General features: G+C 43.0%; 5 protein-coding genes across 5 annotated transcripts; 2 read left to right on the top strand and 3 right to left on the bottom strand.

Annotated features, from left to right (window-relative positions):
* Window positions 1-349: 349 nt before the first annotated feature.
* COCSADRAFT_27258 (uncharacterized protein) lies at window positions 350-2,921 on the top strand (the record flags this gene model as incomplete). Its single annotated transcript, XM_007702158.1, has 9 exons — window positions 350-364; window positions 495-562; window positions 641-900; window positions 1,058-1,274; window positions 1,449-1,697; window positions 1,767-1,833; window positions 1,891-2,072; window positions 2,093-2,491; window positions 2,546-2,921. 9 exons carry the CDS (start codon window positions 350-352, stop codon window positions 2,919-2,921), a joined length of 1,833 nt encoding a protein of 610 aa, XP_007700348.1.
* Window positions 2,922-3,052: 131 nt separating this feature from the next.
* On the bottom strand, window positions 3,053-3,417 carry COCSADRAFT_68314 (uncharacterized protein; the record flags this gene model as incomplete). The annotated part of the gene is made up of 2 exons (XM_007702739.1): window positions 3,053-3,120; window positions 3,180-3,417. Coding segments are annotated over 2 exons (306 nt in total), but the record flags the coding sequence as incomplete, so codon positions are not given.
* Window positions 3,418-4,039: 622 nt separating this feature from the next.
* On the bottom strand, window positions 4,040-4,822 carry COCSADRAFT_91032 (uncharacterized protein; the record flags this gene model as incomplete). Its single annotated transcript, XM_007702738.1, has 4 exons — window positions 4,040-4,156; window positions 4,207-4,316; window positions 4,377-4,673; window positions 4,729-4,822. The coding sequence occupies 4 exons, from the start codon at window positions 4,820-4,822 to the stop codon at window positions 4,040-4,042; spliced, it is 618 nt and encodes a 205-aa protein (XP_007700928.1).
* A 413-nt stretch (window positions 4,823-5,235) lies between these two features.
* On the top strand, window positions 5,236-8,684 carry COCSADRAFT_172192 (uncharacterized protein; the record flags this gene model as incomplete). Its single annotated transcript, XM_007702737.1, has 2 exons — window positions 5,236-5,343; window positions 7,809-8,684. 2 exons carry the CDS (start codon window positions 5,236-5,238, stop codon window positions 8,682-8,684), a joined length of 984 nt encoding a protein of 327 aa, XP_007700927.1.
* Window positions 8,617-11,065, bottom strand: COCSADRAFT_37683 (glycoside hydrolase family 32 protein). The gene is made up of 5 exons (XM_007702300.1): window positions 10,737-11,065; window positions 10,673-10,683; window positions 10,570-10,612; window positions 10,181-10,521; window positions 8,617-10,094 (listed from the first exon to the last, which is right to left on the bottom strand). Exons 1-5 carry the CDS (start codon window positions 10,969-10,971, stop codon window positions 8,946-8,948), a joined length of 1,779 nt encoding a protein of 592 aa, XP_007700490.1. The 5' UTR covers window positions 10,972-11,065; the 3' UTR covers window positions 8,617-8,945.
* Window positions 11,066-20,613: the final 9,548 nt, after the last annotated feature.

The raw sequence follows: 20,613 nt of genomic DNA, 5'->3' as shown, positions 1-20,613 counted from the left end.
GCAGCTAGCATAGGGTTGGTGTAGATGAGAGCGTATGCAACCTTGACCAGAACTCAACATCAATGTGCATTTCGTCGCGTGCAAATATAGCGAACCACTGTTGACACGAGCCGATGTCAAAATGATTTGCATGGCCTGTGCATGATGTTTTATCAAGAAGCACGAAGCTGATCAGCCTCGCAGTGTGTAGCTTAGCACTAGCTGGCGTAAGGGTCTCTACTCTGCCAACCACTGAACCTCCCAAGGTCAATCATTTTCATTTTTCTATTCTGGGTATGCTAAATAAGCAGCTATGGGCTTCCTCTTGTTATCCAAAGTGGGCAACGTTGGTGCCGCATCTTCACCCTAGATGTGCCAGTGCGGGGTACGTAACCGGCATAGCCGGCCATCTGCAGCATCGACCACAGGTATACATGACGTGAACATTGTTTCTCTAATTTACTCTTTTTATTCATCTTGATTTATTCTTCACTTGGTTGATGTATTTTTTATAGCAACTTATCAACGGCGCTCTAAGTATGCCTAGTGAGGCGTGCACGCCATGTCGTGAGCGGAAGCTCAGGTGTGACGCCACCTCCAACATACCCTGCACCCGTTGTCGAGATACTCAACACATTCATAAGTGTGTCATACCTCCCAGACAGAAGCGTACAATCAATCGACACAAGCGCGCCCGAATCGACCACGCTTGTGGCAGCGCTATAGACAGAGAACAGCTGAGCCAACATCCCATTATCATTGCTGACATTGACACTTCGTGTCAACGTCTTGACGATAATGGAAAATCGAATTCGCCCGCTGACGCCGCTCCGACCAACGCGCAGATGGAAGAACAGCAGCCCAGTCCTCCCGCCATATGTTTTGGCATCACCGATCTGATCTCCAGTCCGCATCTGCCAGGTGAAGACTACAATTCACATAGACGAGGCCCAAGTTCATGGGCAGCATGTACCCCTACCTCGGGGAGGCCTACAAGAGGAAAGTGGTGACGATGTTTTGGCACGGGTTTGCTAGGAGATAGCAACCACCAGCGCACGTGCTCAGCTAACCACATTAGGGTCTGCTTGGGGCAAAGTACTAGAGTATCACAACAATCTCAACGCCTCGGGAATTCTGGGAGAATTGCCGGCTGGGCGAGATTCTAGGAATTTCATCGCCATTGATCGTAGCGCTTCACATGCACGCCGCGATGATGAGCTTTGCAGTCTCGACGAGCACGACATCAGCTATTTGCATAACAAGGGCGTCTTCGAATTGCCTCCACGCGAAGTTTGGTAAGTGAAGTTCTGATTTATACCTAGCCTCGCTGATTGGCGATAGTCTGGATATGTTCAAGGTTTATTTTCAATACGGATTTTCCTACGCCCCCATCATTGATCATGCTGAGTTTTTGGTGCAGTTTGATCGAAAGAGTATTATTTGTTCTTGATACAAGCACTCCTCGCCAGTATCACACCATATACTAGCAAGGAACTCATTGCTCGCGCAGGCTTCACAGATCATACTGACGCGCAAAAGACCTTCTACCGCCGAGCTGTCTTGTTATACGATTTAAATTGTGAGAAAGATCAGCTTGTTGTACTACAAGGCTCTCTATTACTTGGCACATTGTGGAGATCTTATTTCATTGAGAAGGACTATTCTTTCTGGAGGTGCAATGCTGCCCGCATCGCCATTAAGATGGGCCTCAATAAAAGGTAAGCACATGAACTGTTGAATACGATGATAGATGCACTTGGCATGGACTAAGCATAGTCATGGTGCAGGTGTATTGCTGATAATCTTGGCGCGAGATTCTACGCGCTTTTAAAGCGCATTTGGTGGACGCTTTACGTAAGTCATGCAGTGTACCTACCCTCTTAGGCCGAATGTTCTGATTTATATATGTAGATACGGGATATCCTGTCAAGTATTTCCGGTTTAGATAACATCAGACTTTTACGAGCTAAAGATTTTGATACGGTACCTCTCACCAAGGATGATTGGCCGGAAGATGAAGCAACCTGCCCACAGGGTCTCATCAGTATCTTATTACCTGTGCAGACACACCGCCAAGACTTCCTGATACACCTGTAAAAACTTGCCATGATAGGTATAACAGCGTTTTCGGCTATCTTCCTTGTCCTACTGACCTGACTTCACAGGGGATCTTGCTCACAGTGCGGTTTTGTCGCGCAGCTCAGCTAAGATGGACAAGAGCAAAATTTCTACTCTTATTAATGACATCTTCGAGTGGCGGCGCCTTACCACGTTCAATACAATTGGAATCGGTCCGAGATTGGAAGAATGAAGGCGTTTGGATTTTGGTGTTGATGGCTTGGTGCTATCGACTAGAATGCATGATTTATCGAAGTGCAAGCAAGAATTACCCTCTTGGAGACATCGAACACGATCGAATGGCCGACTCACTGCATAGAGCTATATTTGAACTAGACGCAGTTGTACGCAGAGCTGTCACACATCGGGTTGGGCAATTCTTGCCTATGTCTTTGTAAGTCACATGATGGCTTTGTGGCCTCAAGACCTCGTCTAATTTCTACTCCAGCTCGACTGCTGTTGCTACACTAATTGCATTATGCACTGAATTGTTGTTAAAGCCTGACATCGAGCCAACCGACAAGCTTATGAGTGAGGAAGCCGTGCGCACTGGAATCGTGTTCCTTATCGCATCTCAAGACACACGGCCGTCCTTGCGATGGATGCTAAAAATGTTCAGCTGGGCCTTTAGGCAGACCGGACTAGATTTCGATACAGGTCTTCACATTGATGACATTCTGACACAAGTTGAAAGTCCGTTCACTTCTCAAAAATCCAAATCGAACCGCGATCTTTCCTCTATAGATTTTGGATTTTTAGACTTTTCGAGCAATACTCTCTTCGGTTCAGAGTACATACTGAATGTAGATGGATTCGCTCCCTAGACAATCTAGTATGTTTTTTGGAAAGTCAAAAATGTGTGGCTACAAAACCCTATGTGAAAGAAACTCAAGTGCTGTGCATTGCTTCATAGACGGCCCGTCTTTTCTGGATGAACTTGTGCAACAAGTGCATTTTTACCATGCTCAGCAAGTGCAAGCAGCTTTCCAGTCACCTTGTCTCTCGCTATGAATTGAATGACCGCTCGCTAAAAGTTAGCTTTGCAATATGAATTAAACGATCGAGAAACATGATGAACTCACACATCCTTGAGCTTACGCTCCTAAGAACACACGTCACAACTATGGTAGTGCCCAAGAGAGCTGGGCGAACATAGGTGACACTCAAAGTTCGAGAGACCCCGCCAAACTCCCACCAACCCTGTCGTGCGATAGGAGCTCCAGCCATAGTTGTAGTCATATCTGCCAGCAGAGCCATCGCGCCACCATGCATATTATTCATGGGATTACACAATTGGGGTATAACTTCAAGCTCGAAAATTGCTTCTGCTTCATTTCCCGTCCCTTCTGCATCATTTCGCGAAGCAGATGTTACGTGTATTACACTCATCAATGTTGCTTCATGGCCCTAGTGATTAAAGTGATTAAAAAATAGATATGGAATGTTATGAATTCTTCTATCTTACGGTATAGGTCCTGTCCTTTTGGTAGCGATCAATGTACTCTTGAATTCTTTCTTTCGGATCTGCAATGGTTATATCGAACGGCAATGGCCCTTTCACTGACTTCGGAAACATTTGTTCTAGACGGAACCCTTCGTTCTAAGTGTTGGAGGCAATCCAATCAGAATACTGACTCTCGAGAAATCAAACTCGTTGTTTTAAAGCAAATGACGTATAAGAATGCAGCGGTATAACATGGTCACATAGCCGCCGCCCTGTGAAACTAGTCTCGCGATGATGCCGAGGTTGTCGCGCTACTACGCAAGCCCGAGTCAGCCTAGTGCTCCTTCGAGCTATTTCGGGCCGAGCTGGATGTGCGCGCAACCCTCACCGCCGGAACAGCGCGGGAACTTGATACACTAAGAAAGAACACATCACAAGCAAAGCATTGAACGTGGTGACTAACGTATGCAAGTTAGATGTTCTAAAGTCATATTTTCGCTAGCATATGTTCTTGACGCCCGTAAGCTTGCCACTACCATCCTCCATATTCATTGCGAATGGACCTGGCTGAGTATCCTCACCATCTAGCAAGCCCATGTACCATGTCAGGTCTCGCTCCAGTAGTGTCAGCTAGCAGTAATGTATTTGGGATTTTCGTCACTCACGCCGTCTACCTCTCGCATATCAAATCCATTTCCCAAAAACGAGCATGAGTTTCCATCAAGATATTCAAAATCGAAATGTTCGAATCTTGGGTGTTGAAGGACGGTGAGTTCTCATGTAAACATCAGTACAAATTAACATTCTAGTGGCTGGAGTGAAAGTAGGGACTCACGGTGAATTCGAGATCCGGGCCAAAGTACTGGTTTATTGGAGGTCTCGCCATTGCGGGACCAAGAGCTACAAGGACTATTATGGAAGTTAAAATTTGAATCGGATAAGATATCATTGGTGTAGTCTACTTGCCCTGACCAGGCTGTCCGTTTCAGATACTCATCCGCATAGCGGGTAAAGTCCTCAGAAACTGATCTCTTGATAGACAGCCTTTTCACATTATCTGTTCGTGCTTTCTTAAGTATTTGAAGCACGTAATCCGTATAATGCTCGACCATTGGTAGGACACAACCATGCCCTACAATCAGTGCTTTAGCAACCACTTTCCGTAAGATATTTGCAATAAGACTAACCCAAAGGCCCATATGCACCAAGAAAGACAAAGTAATTGGGAACTTCAGCTAGACGAAGATCAGCTAAGAGAAGTTTATCAATGCATTGATGCATCGGCTCAGCTGTTGCATACGATATGTAAGACCTAAGCAGCCCTTGATGTCGCCATGAAAGTTGTCTTGGAGGTTTTTGCCGTTATAGAGCACTTTGAAAGGCGACATGAATGAGGTGTCGAAGCTGGTGAGTTTTCTGGTCAATTGGTGCTCTTCACAGCCACTAGTAAATCATACATACCCAGTGGCGCAGATGATCGTGTCTACCTCGTGTTCTTGGCCTTTGCTGTCTTTAAAGCCGTTGGTAGTGACCTCAAGGATTTCACCAAAGTGAACCACTGTTTTCTCATCTGTCAAAGCCTCCAGGAAACCTGAGAGCATTTTCAGTCGTCAATTTCGCGCAAGGAACGGATAACCATCCCCTTACCAATACCTGGGGTTGGCCGTCGACAGCCAACATTAAAGTCCTTCGGAATGAGATTTTCCATAAGCTGGGTTAAAACTGCAACCTTAGTGGATTCTATTAAAAGGTTCAAGACTTGGCTTGGAGGTTTAGCCAATCTGAGTGGAGATCCATACATTGTGCACATGTTTCAGGCTGTTTGATGTATCTGAAGATTATCTGGTTCTGCAGTGTATGCCTACAAGCGCATGTTGTAGAGGAAATTGGGGTGAGACTGTTAGCTGCCGTTTCTGGGGGAGATTAAAAGAGAACAAAAAGTGCATCTGCGCACATGCTTGGTCAGCCTGGGATGAAGCAGTAACATGCACTATATATATCTAGGATAAGGTTGATAAGAGACTCGCGGGGAATAGGCTAGCACCGATCCAAAGCTTACAGGTTCCATTGCAAGAAATATATGAGACTAACACGAGTGCTTGTACATCAGGAAAGTGAAGTTCTCAAAAAGTTAGTTCATGCATGTGGATTATCGATCCCGCTTTCGACTTTCGCAGGCTGCAAGCCAAGCTGTAGGCGTTCCTTCCTTTTTCTGACCCATTTTCCTTATTGAGCACGGTGCTGTGATGCTCCTGTTATCGGCCATTAGAGTTCTCGTGTAGCATTCCAAGAAGATTGGCAAGAACCGAAGCCGCAAAAAGCATGCCTACTTCGGTTATATTCCGACAATCACATGATATGTATTCCCTATGTTCATGTAATTAGTATTTAATCACCAAAGTCCATGCGCAAAGCAAGAAATGTAGCCTTTATTCGTGTGATGACATTTCCAAGTGCTACAAGACGTTGGGCTATGTTTCTCTAGTCTTGGTCCAGGTATAGCTAGGTAGCTGAACGCGGTGGTCCGTGCGATTATTAGAGATTGTTGCAGAAAAAAGCGCTTGCAAGATTTCACCACCGTAGAGGGCAAGCTCACGCAACTATGAGCGTATACAATTAGATCAGCAGGCAAGAGTCACTAACGTGTTTCAACAGTGGGATAACCACACCGGTGAGCTGGCCGGAAAACCGAATAAATCTCTTTGTAATTGAAGCGGCAAGGGTTGTGCAGGAGACCTGTGAGGTTTCATAGATGTGTTATCTACCGCTTAATTCCCTGTTTGAGAGATAGCGGATGGGAGATGACGGAAGGAAAGTTCAAGGGCAATCTGAAGGTGCCAATCACAGATAACATGCTTGGTTTGAATGAAGAAAATGAGTATTACATCATCTCTTAGGGTGAAAGCATTGGTGAAGCGAGATGAGAGACGGACTTGATTGTGAATAATCCTGACTAAAAGACCACCAGTAAAACCCACATACATAAACCCACCTCCTAATTAGAGCGCCCCACCAACGCTTGAAGTACAAAGAACTAGAGAAGAAATTTCTAGTGATTAGACAGTAGTCTAGTGAACCAGATCGAAAGAGATAAAGGAACCGCGCAAGAGCCACTGCCTCTCTAGCATACATTTGCCATGCAAGAGCCTGTCACGGCATTCGCAGCGATGCCAAGCGGGGGCGCCAAGATGCCTGCAACCCACGCGCCAATACCAGCGCCAAAGGTGAGGCCCTTGCATTAATCGCACTACTCGTTAGCCGAGCAGTCAATCTCATAGCTGAGCTCTCCCTGGTGGGCGTCGTTGGCGTCTGAAACGACAATGCTGAGCGTCTGCGGCACCCACGTGTAGTCGACAAAGTGGTCCACATATCCACCAATGCACGAGTCCCTACCGCTCTTGCACGGGTCCCACATGCGTTCGTTAACGTTCTCGTGCTTGATCATGTCGGGGTATCCGGTGCCGATTTCCTTGAGCATATTGGCCATGGAGGATGTGGTGCCCTTCTTATTACCGTGGCATCGAAACTTGATCTTGCAGCCACCGGGAATGTTGATTCACGACTCGTCGCACATAGTTGTGATAAGAATAGTAGCGTAGTATAGCGTAATTAGTAAGGTAGAGATGTTGTGTCGTTAAGAACTTCGTTTTCGAAATAGATTCTGTGTATTGTAGCTATTCGAAGGTTCGTGCGGGCTTGATCCCTCCGTAGATTCGTTTGTACTGGATGATCCTTAAGAACCACTGAAGAGAGACCGATCAAGTCTCGTGCGTTGAACTGGAAACAGACCGATATCTCCAATTCTCTTCAAGCTACTTGCTCTTTTTGTAAAGCCAGAAGGCGGAATGTCTATTCACCTGATTCGTTCCGTGGAGTCACATTGCTTCGCGTTGTTCTGCTCTACAGCCCACCGAGGGACTACCAGCTGTATCTTCGCTTACTTCGTACGGCTTCGCACCCGTAGCTTCATGCGCCTCAGCAGGTTCATCTTGCTATTAGTAGGACATCTTCGGTTCTTGGTAACCAAAGCTTGTAATTACGTGTTCTGTCTAGCATAGTGTTCGGCTGTCTACGGCTCCTTATATGAGAGGATACCTGTGAACATGAAGTATCACTGCAACATCAACCACAGCAACAACCCCTCTTCCAGTATCCATCACAAATAAGTTTGCTACACAATATGTCTAATCCAACTTATATTTTCGGATCCCACCAGCTTGAATTTTTCTCAAAAGAAGACCTGTAGACTCTACTCAACATCCTCAAGAAAAGAACGATTGGAATTATCACCACTGCTCGCGTCTGTCCTGATAGTAGAGAGATTCTTGGAGAATTGAGAGCTGCCGAGCCGTTCAATATCGACACCAAAACCCCGGCATTTGCTTCCAACACGCTGAGTCGCGAGTCTCTTATCAATAGCATCCAGACCTCTCTCTTACTACTCGGCACCGGAAAGGTGAACGTCTATTACATCCATGCCCCAAACAGTTCCACTTCTATCGAGAAGACAGTGGATGTTCTTCAGGGGTTGCACGGTCAGGGCAAGTTCGAACGCTTGGGTTTGTCCAATGTTTCACCAGAGGATATTCGAAAGATAAATGCTTATGCAAAGTCCAAGGGAGGAGTTGTGCCCACTGTATATCAAGGCAACTACAGTGCCTTCGCTCGCACGATTGAGAGGGATCTCTTCCTCACGCTGCGCGAGCTTGGTATCGCCTTCTACGGATACTCACCCATCACTGGTAGCTTCTTTTCTAAGTACCCTGAAGATCTTGAGAACAAGACGGCAACCGGCAGGTTCGACATGTCGACGTTTGGTGGTCAGATGTACAATCACATGTATACGAAGCCCACCATGATTGAAGCCTTGGGGCAGTGGATCAAGATTGCGGATCAAGCAGGCGACTCAAGTGTTAATCTGGATTATCGATGTGCGATCTTTCATTCCAAACTCGATTTCAGGGCTGGTGACGCAATTATACTTGGAGCAAGTCGGGCCGCACAGCTAGAGAAGACATTAGCGGTGCTTTATGCGGGTCCTCTAAAGGAAAAGACTGTAAAGCAGATTGACGAACTGTGGAGCTTGATTGAGAAAGATAATCCTTTAGACAACTACAACTTGTTTGTAAAGGATTTTATGTAAATAAAGGTATGCATGAAATTAGACCCGGACAGCTACGCTGGTGGTTCATGTTGTGAACAGGGAAGAATTAGCAAGAAACGACAAGTCATGTTTCGACGGCCTTATCTTTGTGATGTATTCCTCACGTTATTTATATATCCTGAGTGTAGATTTTCTTTCCCATATGGACGCCATATAATCAAATTGTAATCTCATAATGTAATTCACTTATTCAACTTTTATCCTCGTACCCCAAGACCCTTGACGGATGCGAGAGGGTACCTAGAGCAATGGCATTGCACCAGGCATGTCCCTCTTCTTCATTGAATTAACACCCTCAGTGACATTGCCATACACCGTGCCGTTGACGTTGGCTTCACCCAGCCACGCTGCCTTCAAGGCCCACACACCCACGCTTGCAGTAGCAGTCGAGTTGAGGCCCGTTACCCTTAAGATCATCGTGTCTAAAGCCTGTTGAGGGAAGAAGACGCTGGTAGCGCTGAGCTCGCCTCCGTTCAAGAAAATCTCGATAATGCTGCGGTCGACGATACCAGACAATCTCCAAGCGCCATCGGCTTCATTGTACAGCCCTGTGGCTGAGAACTTGTCGTTAAAGAAAGGACTCTGGAAGCCATTTGTGCGTCCTCGATCAAGCCATACGTCCCCAGATGAGATGAAAGTTCCGCCCGAGATGGCCTCACCAGACACAGACGACGAGAAAGTGAAATTCAGCGATCCATCAAGTGAATCACCATTTGTAAGACCGGTAATATTCGCTTCGAAATACAAGGCGCCTGATTCAACGGTGGAGTAGTCGATGAGAACGGTTCCGTTGCCCAGGGAGCTATTTGAGGCCAACTCAGACTCCACGATCGACATGATGTTGTAAGGATACGAAATAAGGCTAGGTCCGAATCTCGTGAGATTCTTAATGTAATGACCGCGTGGTACAGTCATTACACTGCGGAAACCATCGCCTAGCTCCTGACCCGCAGTGGGGACGACATTCGTGTACTGCCAGTTGCTCGCCCAATTGATGGTAATCTGGTCATCACTGGACGGAATGCCGTAAAAGAATTGCCCAGCGTAATTATCTTTCGCGAAATCCGTGAAGCGAACAGTCGAATCAAGGGCTTCGAAGTGTGTACCGTTGAAGTTGCCGAGAAAGTACTCTGTAATAGAGCCCCCGAGAGGAGCGCCAGGGTTGATAGAAATCAACATTGCGTACATAGAGCTTGGCGCTCCCTCTGCAGGATCTTGGACGGGTATCTCGACCATGTTAGGGCATTCATATTGCAGTCCGGTCAGGCCGTAGTGAGTGAAGTTGCTCTCGGCTTTCCATGATTTTAGATCTGGAGAGGAGAAGATACCGACCTTGAAGTCGACAGGATAGGCCACGACCATGATCCAGTTCTGAGTTGGCTCGTACCACTATGGTATCGTCAGTATATGATCCGTTGCAAAATGTGTTCTTGTCATAATCAGAGACCCATCGACAATCACTGGGGACCATTTACAATGACTTTAGGGTCCCGGAATTGCGTTGGGTTGGTCCCACCCGGCACAATCACAGGGTTACCCTCATATTTGATGAAGGAAATTCCGTTGTCGTAAGAATATGCAATATGCTGGGTTTGGTTCTCAGGCACATTGATCGTGTAGATAGCAACTACACCGTTGGTCTGATTAGGAAAAAACCCAGAAGTATTATTAGGGTCAATGACTGCTGATCCGGAGAAGACGCCCTCAGTAGGTCCTCCAGGGAAGATCGCAATTGGCTGATTAGTCCATGTGTAAAGGTCATCGCTTGTTGCGTGACCCCAATGTTGATTGCCGGCGATGTTTGTGGTTGGATTGTCTGAGTGATGTTAACAGTACGCCTCGCTGCAGGTAGACTTTGACAAACATTGATAGTATAGATGGTATGTGCCGTTATCATCGACATACATCTACCAGTAGGAAGTGGCAATCAGTACAAGCATATCATTTTCATGGTTAAATTTACGAACCCCATTCGGATCTGAGTTATGATTAGTTTATTTGGCACTAAATCCAAGGCGTGATGGTACTTACCGTTCATGAACCCAATTGGAGGCGAAAAATGGACCTGAGGTCTATACATGCCATTGTAATTGCCAGGCAAAGGTGTTCCTGTGGGGACATTGCTCTGTGTGTAAGTAGCCGTACTAGACGCAGTACCGGTCGCAGAACCAGAAGCAACACTTAACGATGCTAATGACTGTCCAGAGCCAAGACCAAGTAGAGCAGCTACAATCGCAAGATGTGAAAGATATGAAGGCATGTTCATGATTGACATTAATAAGCTGACCTGGGGGTACAGATCATCAGGGCAGGATGTACTGTCCTTATGTACCGTAGTATGTACGATGCCCAGATTCCGGAATACCGAATCGGTCCGGAAGACTAATCGATCATATATTCACTCCACAGTGATGACACCCTGATATTTGCCAAGGAACAGTCCACTTAGGTTGCAGCTCCATGGCACTAGGAAGAATGATCTTGCATGTACATGGTGGACGGGATACGGACCTGCTTTGGGATCGAGATGCATTGCTAGTCAGTCCAATGTGAAGGCGATCTGTAGAGAATGTTGGTGCAAGCTCCCCACAAATAGGCTGATATTAAACGGTCAAGTAGGTGCTTACTGAATTAGGCATGCATATGCGGAGTATGTTGTGTGTGTGTGGGTGCCCGTCCAATGATGTCTATGGCTTACTTAGCCGCGAATTGTAATCCTTCCGAGACTTGCTCCGGTCACTCCGCTCGCTTACGAGAATGCCAACGATTCGCGCTCGCTTGGAACTAGCGATTCGTGGTATAACAACCCCTGCAAGGCAGGTACACATACCGAGAAACATCCCCTCAATGACGATCATATGAGGCAACTAAGTGTTACAAGTAACAGGAAGGATTCTCTCCTTGGCGAGTGACAAGATGGCTGAAGGCCTATGGACGTCCACGTCAGAAGGTAATGATCAACGCGGGGCGCTGATCACGTGACTTGGCATCTCGCCAAGACAGGACATCTGGAGATGCCAGACCCTCAGGAGATGCCAGGACATCTGGAGATGCCAGCGACGTCAGAGATGTCCAGGGCTTGGCCAGATGTCAGGACTGGAAGCAATGAGGATATAAGGATGGATGGATTTCATTATTTACTCTCGTTGTGGTCAACTCAAATTGTACTTTCTTACTAGTATCTTTACTTAACAAGATTGTCACAAGTTAGTCTATCAAATAGATTAGTCTTGTCAAACCCTCCTTAAAGCACGCCAACTCCACTGTATCGCCAGACAAGCCTCACGGAACACTAACGTAATACTCACCTGCCTTAGTGCGGACCAGGATGTAACGATGTTACAACTTCGCCATGTATCGGACCAATCCCAGAGCCGGATCGGAGGTAGTACTCGCCGCCCTCTTCATCAACCACTCGTTGTGAGGTCGGATCCGATTCGGATCCGACTAAGATAAGTATATAAGGAGACACTCCCTGTAGCTAGCTCTATAGACTTTTAATATCCTTTCGTATAAGGCCTATAGGTGTCTATTCGAATTAAGGCTCGTTTAATATCCCACGCACTCCTATATGCCTCTAAGTGACACTACCGCCAATACTAATCTGAGTAGTCTTGCCTGCGCCGTTACATTATATTAAAAGTCTCGTCCCAGCCAGTAACGGCTTCAAAATAATATCGCAGCTGTCTATTCAGACTACGTCTAACCTCAAGTTATCCAGCACTAATCTGAATACTTACACCGTCATATCTAACATTCACCTAGGTAGGATCCCACTAATCTCCTGCCGGCCGAAGCCTTTAGATTTAGAACTTCTGCGCTCCTCGCGAGGCAGATTACTTTAGTAAAAGTCGCGTAAAGTGCGCCACGGTAGAGACTCAGAGACTACCAATAACCTATTAACCTCAGAGGCAATCGCTAATAGTTAACTTACTAAAACCCAGTAGTTCTAAGGAACCACCTTGGAAATCGGTCTAACTCCAGAACTAAACCGTCTCAGAGAAGAAAGCTAGCAAGCTACCAACCTAGGAATCTCCAGAGACTTCATCCCTACGAGAAGAAGAAGAAGACAAAGACAAGAAGAATTCGGTACCAGTACTAACTATAAGAGACCTCCATAGGCAGATAGCTAGCTTAGTTAACTAAGTCCACTAACTAACCTAAGAAAACGCCAAGCTGCGGAGTAACGTAGTTCTTACCACCAAATCCCCACTAATATCAGCCGAACTACCTTCCCGCTAATTACTAAGGTACACTTCTACCACCCCCGAGCCTCTACGTGTTAAACTAAGCCGTCTTATCTTATCCTCTATCAGCCAATTAAGTAATAGGAAAGATCTCACCTTTCCCCAGTAGCAAGCTAAAGTAGAAGACCAACTTAACCTAAACTCGGACCACTTCCCTACGGAACGCCACTAGATAGCTATAGTGTATAGCCACACGTCAGGTAATGCCAAGAGATACCTCGAACCCAAGTACCTATCAAAGATAGAAGGGTACCAGTTCAAGAATACGGAGGAAATAATCGAGCTACTTAGATTATACTTCATAACTAGCAATAAGTAGGTGGAGAGCTAAGCCGCTTTCCACAATCTACTTATAAAAGATAGAGAGCCGTTTTCAGAGTTTAAAGCTCATTTTATTAGTCTTGCTATTAAAGGACATATATTAGAACCAGAGTGGCCCTTCTATCTCTAGTAGAAGATTAGCCCAGCTTTACGAGTTCCTAACATAGCTATTAAGCGTTTCTTTAATAGCTCCTTCAATAAGATGTGTAAACATCTTACTGCTTTCGAATTAGAACGATAATCAGCTCCTATCATAGTATAATTAGAGCGACGGACCACCTACACTTCAACTACGAAGCCTAAGTCAGCTACCTATTAGATAAGAGAGTATCGCCCACCTACGCACGAAGTAAGGTCTAACCCCGCTCTAACCCCACCTCAGGCTTTCTCGAGTGTGCCTAGGCCTACCTCTAAGACACTAGTACTAGAACGCTAAACTACTCCTAGTAACTACTACTAATACAGTAAGCCTAGACACTTTACGAGCGACTGTATAGTCCCTTAAGTAAGAGAGATAGAAGCTTTCTAAGAAGAAGAGGTGTTTAAGGAAGCTGCAGAATACTAGTTAGATAAGAACTAGTCGGGAAACGACGAAGCCTAGGAAAACGCTCCGCCCTAGGCATTTATAAGTATGACCTTGCTAAGATTAATCTATTATACTTATTTAAAGGAAAGCACTTCTAAGTCCCCACTATTCTTTGTTCGAAGGGTTATAGTGTCAGCCTGCAGTCGCTAGTTAATACTAGCGCCTAAGAGTTCTTATTTTTAAATTCTACAATTACTCATATAATCTCTAGTTCGCTTTAGGTTCCTATCTAAAGACTTCTCTTTAAGATTATAGTTAAAGAATTTTAAAATTAGGTTCAGACGAGGGTTAATTAATATATCTAGTTACACCTCTCTATTAATAGCCGCAAGATCTATAACTATCTATTCGTTATTATAGATTTAGGATCACAAGATTATATTATTAGTATTAAGTGGCTACGCCGATTTTAGCTTTAATTAGATACGGTTCGGAACCGAATCATATAGCTAGCTAAATACCTAGTAATATATAATCCTGCCCCACCTATCCTAGTGCAGTTAAAACAACTAGCTATTAACACTAAGGTTGCGAAGGATATTAAGAGACGTAACGCTCTCTGGGAGAAGGACGACTATTAGAGAAGAAATAGTCCAATTATAGCTAGTATTTAACGGATCCATAGCCTTCTTCAACTCCCCAAAGCCCGTTCTCTACCTCTAGCACCCAACTCTGCTCCGAAACCTATCCAACCTGCACTCTCTTCCCCTCCTTCACCCCACATCTTACTTATCTCTACTAACGCCTTCTACTACACTATAAAACGTAAGAAAAACGAGTTCTTTATAACAAGTATCTATAAGATCAATTATATTTTAGAGGAAAGACGACTAAAAGATAATCCTGAAAATGCCAAGTTAGTTCAGGACTAACTCCTATCCGTCTACTATCTGTACTAAGACGTGTTTAGTAAAACAGTAGCTAATCAGCTACCTAAACACCGCCCGTACGACCATAAGATCGTTCTTACTGAACCTCTGCCGAATTAGTTCAGTTCTCTGTACAAGTAGAGCACCAAAGAGCTCTAAGCGACTAAGGCGTTCGTTATAGAGAACCTTCAGAAGGGATACTTTTCCCTAAGCTACAGCCCTTTCGCCTTCTCAGTCCTATGTGTTTAGAAGCCAAACGGAGACCTACGTATCTGCGTAGATTACCATAAACTTAATACTATTATACGCAAGAATGCGTATCTAATCCCGCGTATCGATAAGCTACTTACTCGTCCCTACAAGGCCAAGATCTTTACTAAGCTTAATATACGTGCGGCTTTTAATAAGATCTGGATAGACCCTAACTCTAAAGAATATACCACATTCCGTACACGTTACAGAACGTATAAGACTAAGGTACTACCCTTCAGGCTGTGCAACGGTCCGGCAACCTATTAGCGATATATAAACGATATATTAATTAATTACCTAGATAACTTCTGCATCGCCTATCTAGACAATATTCTTATCTACTTCAAGTTAGAGTCGGACTATATCCAACATATACGTAAGGTACTAGAAAGGCTACAACAAGCAGGACTCTAAGTCGACATTAAGAAAAGTAAATTCTATATTACTCGTATAAAATACTTAGGATACGTTCTTACTAACAAAGGCCTAGAGGTAGATCTTAACAAGGTAGAAGCCCTCCGCAACTGGGTCCGACCTACTACCGTTACTAGTATAAAGTCGTTCCTAGGCTTTACAGGATTCTATCGGCAATTCGTCCTAGAATACTCACAAATTACTAAGCTAATTATCGCACTTTAGAGCCCTACGAAACTATTCGTATAGAATCTAGAATGCGACTGGGCCTTTAAAAGGTTAAAGGCAGCCTTACTAGCAATCTCTACCTTATATTACTACCACCTAGAGTATAATACTAAGGTAGAGACGGACGCATCTGATGGTGTTATGGCTAGAGTACTGTCTTAGAACTAACCTAATAGCTTATAGTGCCTAGTAGCCTTCTTTAGCAAGGTCCTATCTAGATCGGAGCTAAACTAAGAGATATATGATAAAGAGTTGTATACTATTATTATAGCATTTAATAAGTGGAGATCTAAGTTAGCCTCTGCCCACTCTTAAGTCTAAGTGTACTCTGATCACCGCTCGCTAGAATACTTTATGACTACTAAGATTCTAAACGCCTAATAAGTAAGATAGGCTAAATAGCTCGCCTTATTCAACTTCTACATCCAATACACGCCTAGTAAGGATAACGCTCGCGCCAATATTCTTAGCCGTCGGGAATAGAACCTACAGAACTTAAGAAATACCTAAATTAATAACCGTTCGCGAGTTCTCTTAGGACCGCACCAACTTAATAACTAAATTAACTCCGAACTCGCTAAGGCATATATAGAATAACTATCTAAGCAGGCCACCTTACTGCTAGTAGTTAAGCCCACTTAGGAGACTATGTCTCTAGACTCTCTTAAGCTAATTAAGCTTCTGTTGCAGCAAAACCGCACATCGTTTAAGAAAGAGCGCCGTACTCTCCCTAATAAGTACTAGATAGAAAACAGACTATTACTCTACTCGAACCGTCTCTACGTGCAGCTAGACTCCCCCGCGTGCACGCGACTAATCCAAGAGGCCCACGATTAGGTCTCATCAGCCCACCTAAGTACAAAGAAGACTTATCAGCTGCTATCTTAGAAATACTATTAGAAAGGTATGGAAGCTACCTATAAGAGGTATATGCGGAACTGCCTAGCCTACTATAAAGCCTATCCGAGACAGACCCAAGTTCTAGGGCTAATTCACCCCCTTCCGATTTCTAACCAGCTAATGCAACACCTCTATATTAACTTTAAGGAATTCCCTAAGAATAAGGCTAGATATAATTAGATTATAGTCGTAATCAACCAGTTATCTAAATAGGCTATCTCTATCCTGTGTTATAAGACAATCGACGTAAGAGGTATAGCTAAACTCTTTATCTAGTGGGTGTACTAATTTAGACATACTCTAGAGATAATTATCTCTAATCAAGGACTACAGTTCGTGTTCAGTTTCTAGTCTAAGTTCTGTTAGATCCTAGGTGTTAAGGTTAAGCTATCTACCGCCTATTATAAGGAAACTAATAGTTAGATAGAGATTATAAACAAGTACATTAATTAGAGACTACGTCCGTTCGTAACCTACTACTAGGATAACTAGAGTGGGCTACTACCTCTAATTAATCGTGCCCAAATTTCCCTACCTTACTCTTCTATCAGCATGTCTCCGTATTAGATCCTTTACGGATCCGTACCTAAGCAAAGCTAGGACTAGCAGCATCTAACTAGTATCCTTACCCCTACTAACAAACTTAATTATAAGAATACTCTAGCTCTTACCACCCGCATGCACGCCGCATGGGATACTGCTAAGTAGTAGATAGAGAAGGCCTAGAACCGGATGCGATCCGCCGTTAACCGCTATCGTCGCCCTGTCGATTAGGACATTAGCGATATAGTATTCTTAGATACTAAGAACCTAGCAATCGACCGTCCGAGTTGTAAGCTGGCCGCTAAGTAGGAGGGTCTCTTTAAGGTTCTAGAGAAAGTTGGCCACTCGTATTAACTTTAACTACCAGTAGGCTCTCATATCTACAACGTGTTCGCTCCAGACCTGCTGTGTAAGGACCCCCAAGACCCCCTCCTAGGACAAGAAGCTCCTAAGCCTCCTGGTGAGCCTATCTAAGGTATAGAAGAGTGGGAAGTAGATCAGATCCTTGCTAGTAAGTTATATCGTGCTAAGTTAAAGTATCAGGTGAGCTAGATCGGACATAATCTGGATTCTACCTAGTACCCCGCCTCTAACTTTATAGGAGCTCCTTATAAGCTTAGAGAGTTTCATAAATAAAACCTATCAAAGCCGGGACCTCCTCGGGCTCTTAGCTAGTGGATTTAAGCTTAGAAGAAAGATATAGACGATATAACTTCGCTGTAGGATAATTAAGTATAGGGAAAGAAAAGAAAAGTGGGTATAGAACAAGCCGAAAGTCACCCAAAACAGTCTCTCGCGCTGGCGTGGAGAAACTGTAATAGAGAGGTATAAGAATAGTCTCACAGCTATAGGACTAGCTGTCTACTAAGAGGGGGGTAGTGTAACGATGTTACAACTTCGCCATGTATCGGACCAATCCCAGAGCCGGATCGGAGATAGTACTCGCCGCCCTCTTTATTAACCACTCGTTGTGAGGTTGGATCCGATTTAGATCCGACTAAGATAAGTATATAAGGAGACACTCCCTGTAGCTAGCTCTGTAGACTTTTAATATCCTTTCGTACAAGGCCTATAGGTGTCTATTCGAATTAAGGCTCGTTTGATGTCCCACGCACTCCCATATGCCTCTGAGTGACACTACCGCCGATACTGATCCGAGTAGTCTTGCCTGCGCCGTTACACGTACTACTACTAATAGATTAGTAGATTAAAGAGGCCGAAGTACTACGCCGCCTAAGAAATTAATAGTGCTAGATCTGCGGACTAACTACGCACTAAGCTAATAATTACGACTATAATAGAAGAGTTATAATCTTAGAACTCTAAGTAGAGGAAATTATCTATAAGGCTGCCTAGAAATAACCTAGATTTAAGAAACCTAATAATAAGGAGATATCTTAGATGTTTAAGAAATAGATAGAGTAATATAAGCGCCTATATTAGATTAACTACCTAAGATAGTATAATTACTACTTAAGAAAGCGAGAAGAGACTAGAGATAACGAGGACGATTACTGCTATACTAATTTATAGTATAACGAATATCACGTATAGTATTACTATATATACTAGCCTAGAGAAAAGGAAGCTTATAAAGAGTTATATTAGATTAAGTACACGATTAATTACTAATTCTATAAGAAATAGTAACGGAAAGTTAAAAGAGTAGACGACTACTACTATAGTACGATCTCTGTAGAAGAATGTATAGCGAAGAACTATAGAATATATAGGGCCTAAGTACGGGAAACGCTAGTAGAGTATAGTAAACTTCTATAGACGTACTATAGGAAAGGTTATACTATATACTAATAATAGTTTAAGAATACTTAATAGGTAGATAACTACTACTATAGTATTCTACTAGCGAATATTTATAAGGTAAAAGATTACCTAATTTATAAAAGTAAGAAGCTAGAACTAAGAAAGAGGGCTACGTAATAGAAAATACCTTATAAGAATATCTATTAGAGCTTCTACTACAACGACTAGTGTACGATATACTATTTCGCTAAGATAGGCGAAGGCTACTTCTTAAAGAAGAAGAGAAGTAGGTAGTTAAAAAACTAGGATACTACTAGGGATAGAGTTACGCTGGCAAAGGCAGTTCTAAAACAACTCTTAAGCAAGTATAGAAAGTAGGAGTAAAAGAGTTATAATTAAAAGCTATAGTACTTATAGATAGATATAAGGTATTAGCGCTTATAGATAGTAGGGTAGCACGAACCGTTATATCGCTACAAGTAGTAGAAGGAAATAATATACCCTATTAGAATAAGAAAGTACTAATACGAGTAGTATTAGCTAACGATAGTCCTATAACATACGGGAACGGCTAGATCTAACTTAAGACTAAGGTAGTAACGTTACGCCTAGCTAGTTAAGAAAGCTAAGAAAAGATTAGTATTATAGATCTTAGAGAGACTAAGATAATAATTAGCTACGATTAGTTATTAAAGTATAACCCTGCTATTAATTAGTAAAAGAAGATATTACTTAGCTAAGAACCTATATACAAGGTTACTAGAGTACGATATAAGATACGCCTAATAAATTAGCGCGTAACCTAGAATAGAAGATTTAGTATAATCTTACTATATAAGATCGCGAGAATCTATATAAAGGACTCTTAGAGAGTAGAAGTTATTTAGATATAGTAAATTATAACTATAAAGAATAGATTAGTACTATAGTTAACGATTCTAACAGAATACTAAACGGACGAGTTTAGAGAACTATTTAAAGAAAATAAAGTAACAGACCTAGTAGACTATTAGGATTAGGATTACAAGATTATCCTTAATAAAGGAGCTAAGTTAAGCCTAGAACTAATATACTCTATAGCGCCTAAGTATAACGCTAAGCTGCGGGATTATATTTAGAAGAACTTAAAGAAAGAATTTATCTAACTAAGATTAAGCTTAATAGCCTTACCTATTTTATTTGTAAAGAAACCTAACGGGAAGTAGTAACTATATATCGACTTTAGAAGGTTAAACAGCGTTACTTAGAAGAACTAATATCCCTTACTACTTATTACAGAGCTTATAGATTAACTCTAGGAAGCTAAGTAGTTTATAAAGTTTAATATTTAGGAAGGATTTTACTAAATTAGGATTAAAGAAGATTAGAAATAGATAATAGCGTTTAAAACGAAGTATAGACTCTTTAAGTACACGGTTATACCGTTCAGATTAACGAATGTACTAGCAACCTTCTAATTAGTTATTAATAACGCTCTCTATAAGTACCTTAGAATCTTTATTACTACGTATCTAGATAATATACTAGTATACTCTAGCGGCACACGCGAAAAATATATTAAGTATATTAAGAAGGTCTTATAGAAGCTTAAGAAATATAAGCTATACTTTTAACTAGGAAAGTATAAATTCTATACGCAAGAAACGGAATTTCTTAGATTTATTATATTAACTAAAGAAGTAAAAATAAACCTAAAGAAGATATAGACTATATAGAAATAGCTAATATCTAAAATAGTTAAGAATATTTAATCCTTCTTAGAATTTGCGAATTACTATCGAAAG

Source organism: Bipolaris sorokiniana (genome assembly GCF_000338995.1).
Source record: "Bipolaris sorokiniana ND90Pr unplaced genomic scaffold COCSAscaffold_8, whole genome shotgun sequence".
Taxonomy (NCBI): Eukaryota; Fungi; Ascomycota; class Dothideomycetes; order Pleosporales; family Pleosporaceae; genus Bipolaris; species Bipolaris sorokiniana.
The sequence above is the reverse complement of the archived record's forward strand: the minus strand, read 5'-3'. Positions and strand labels throughout refer to the sequence as shown.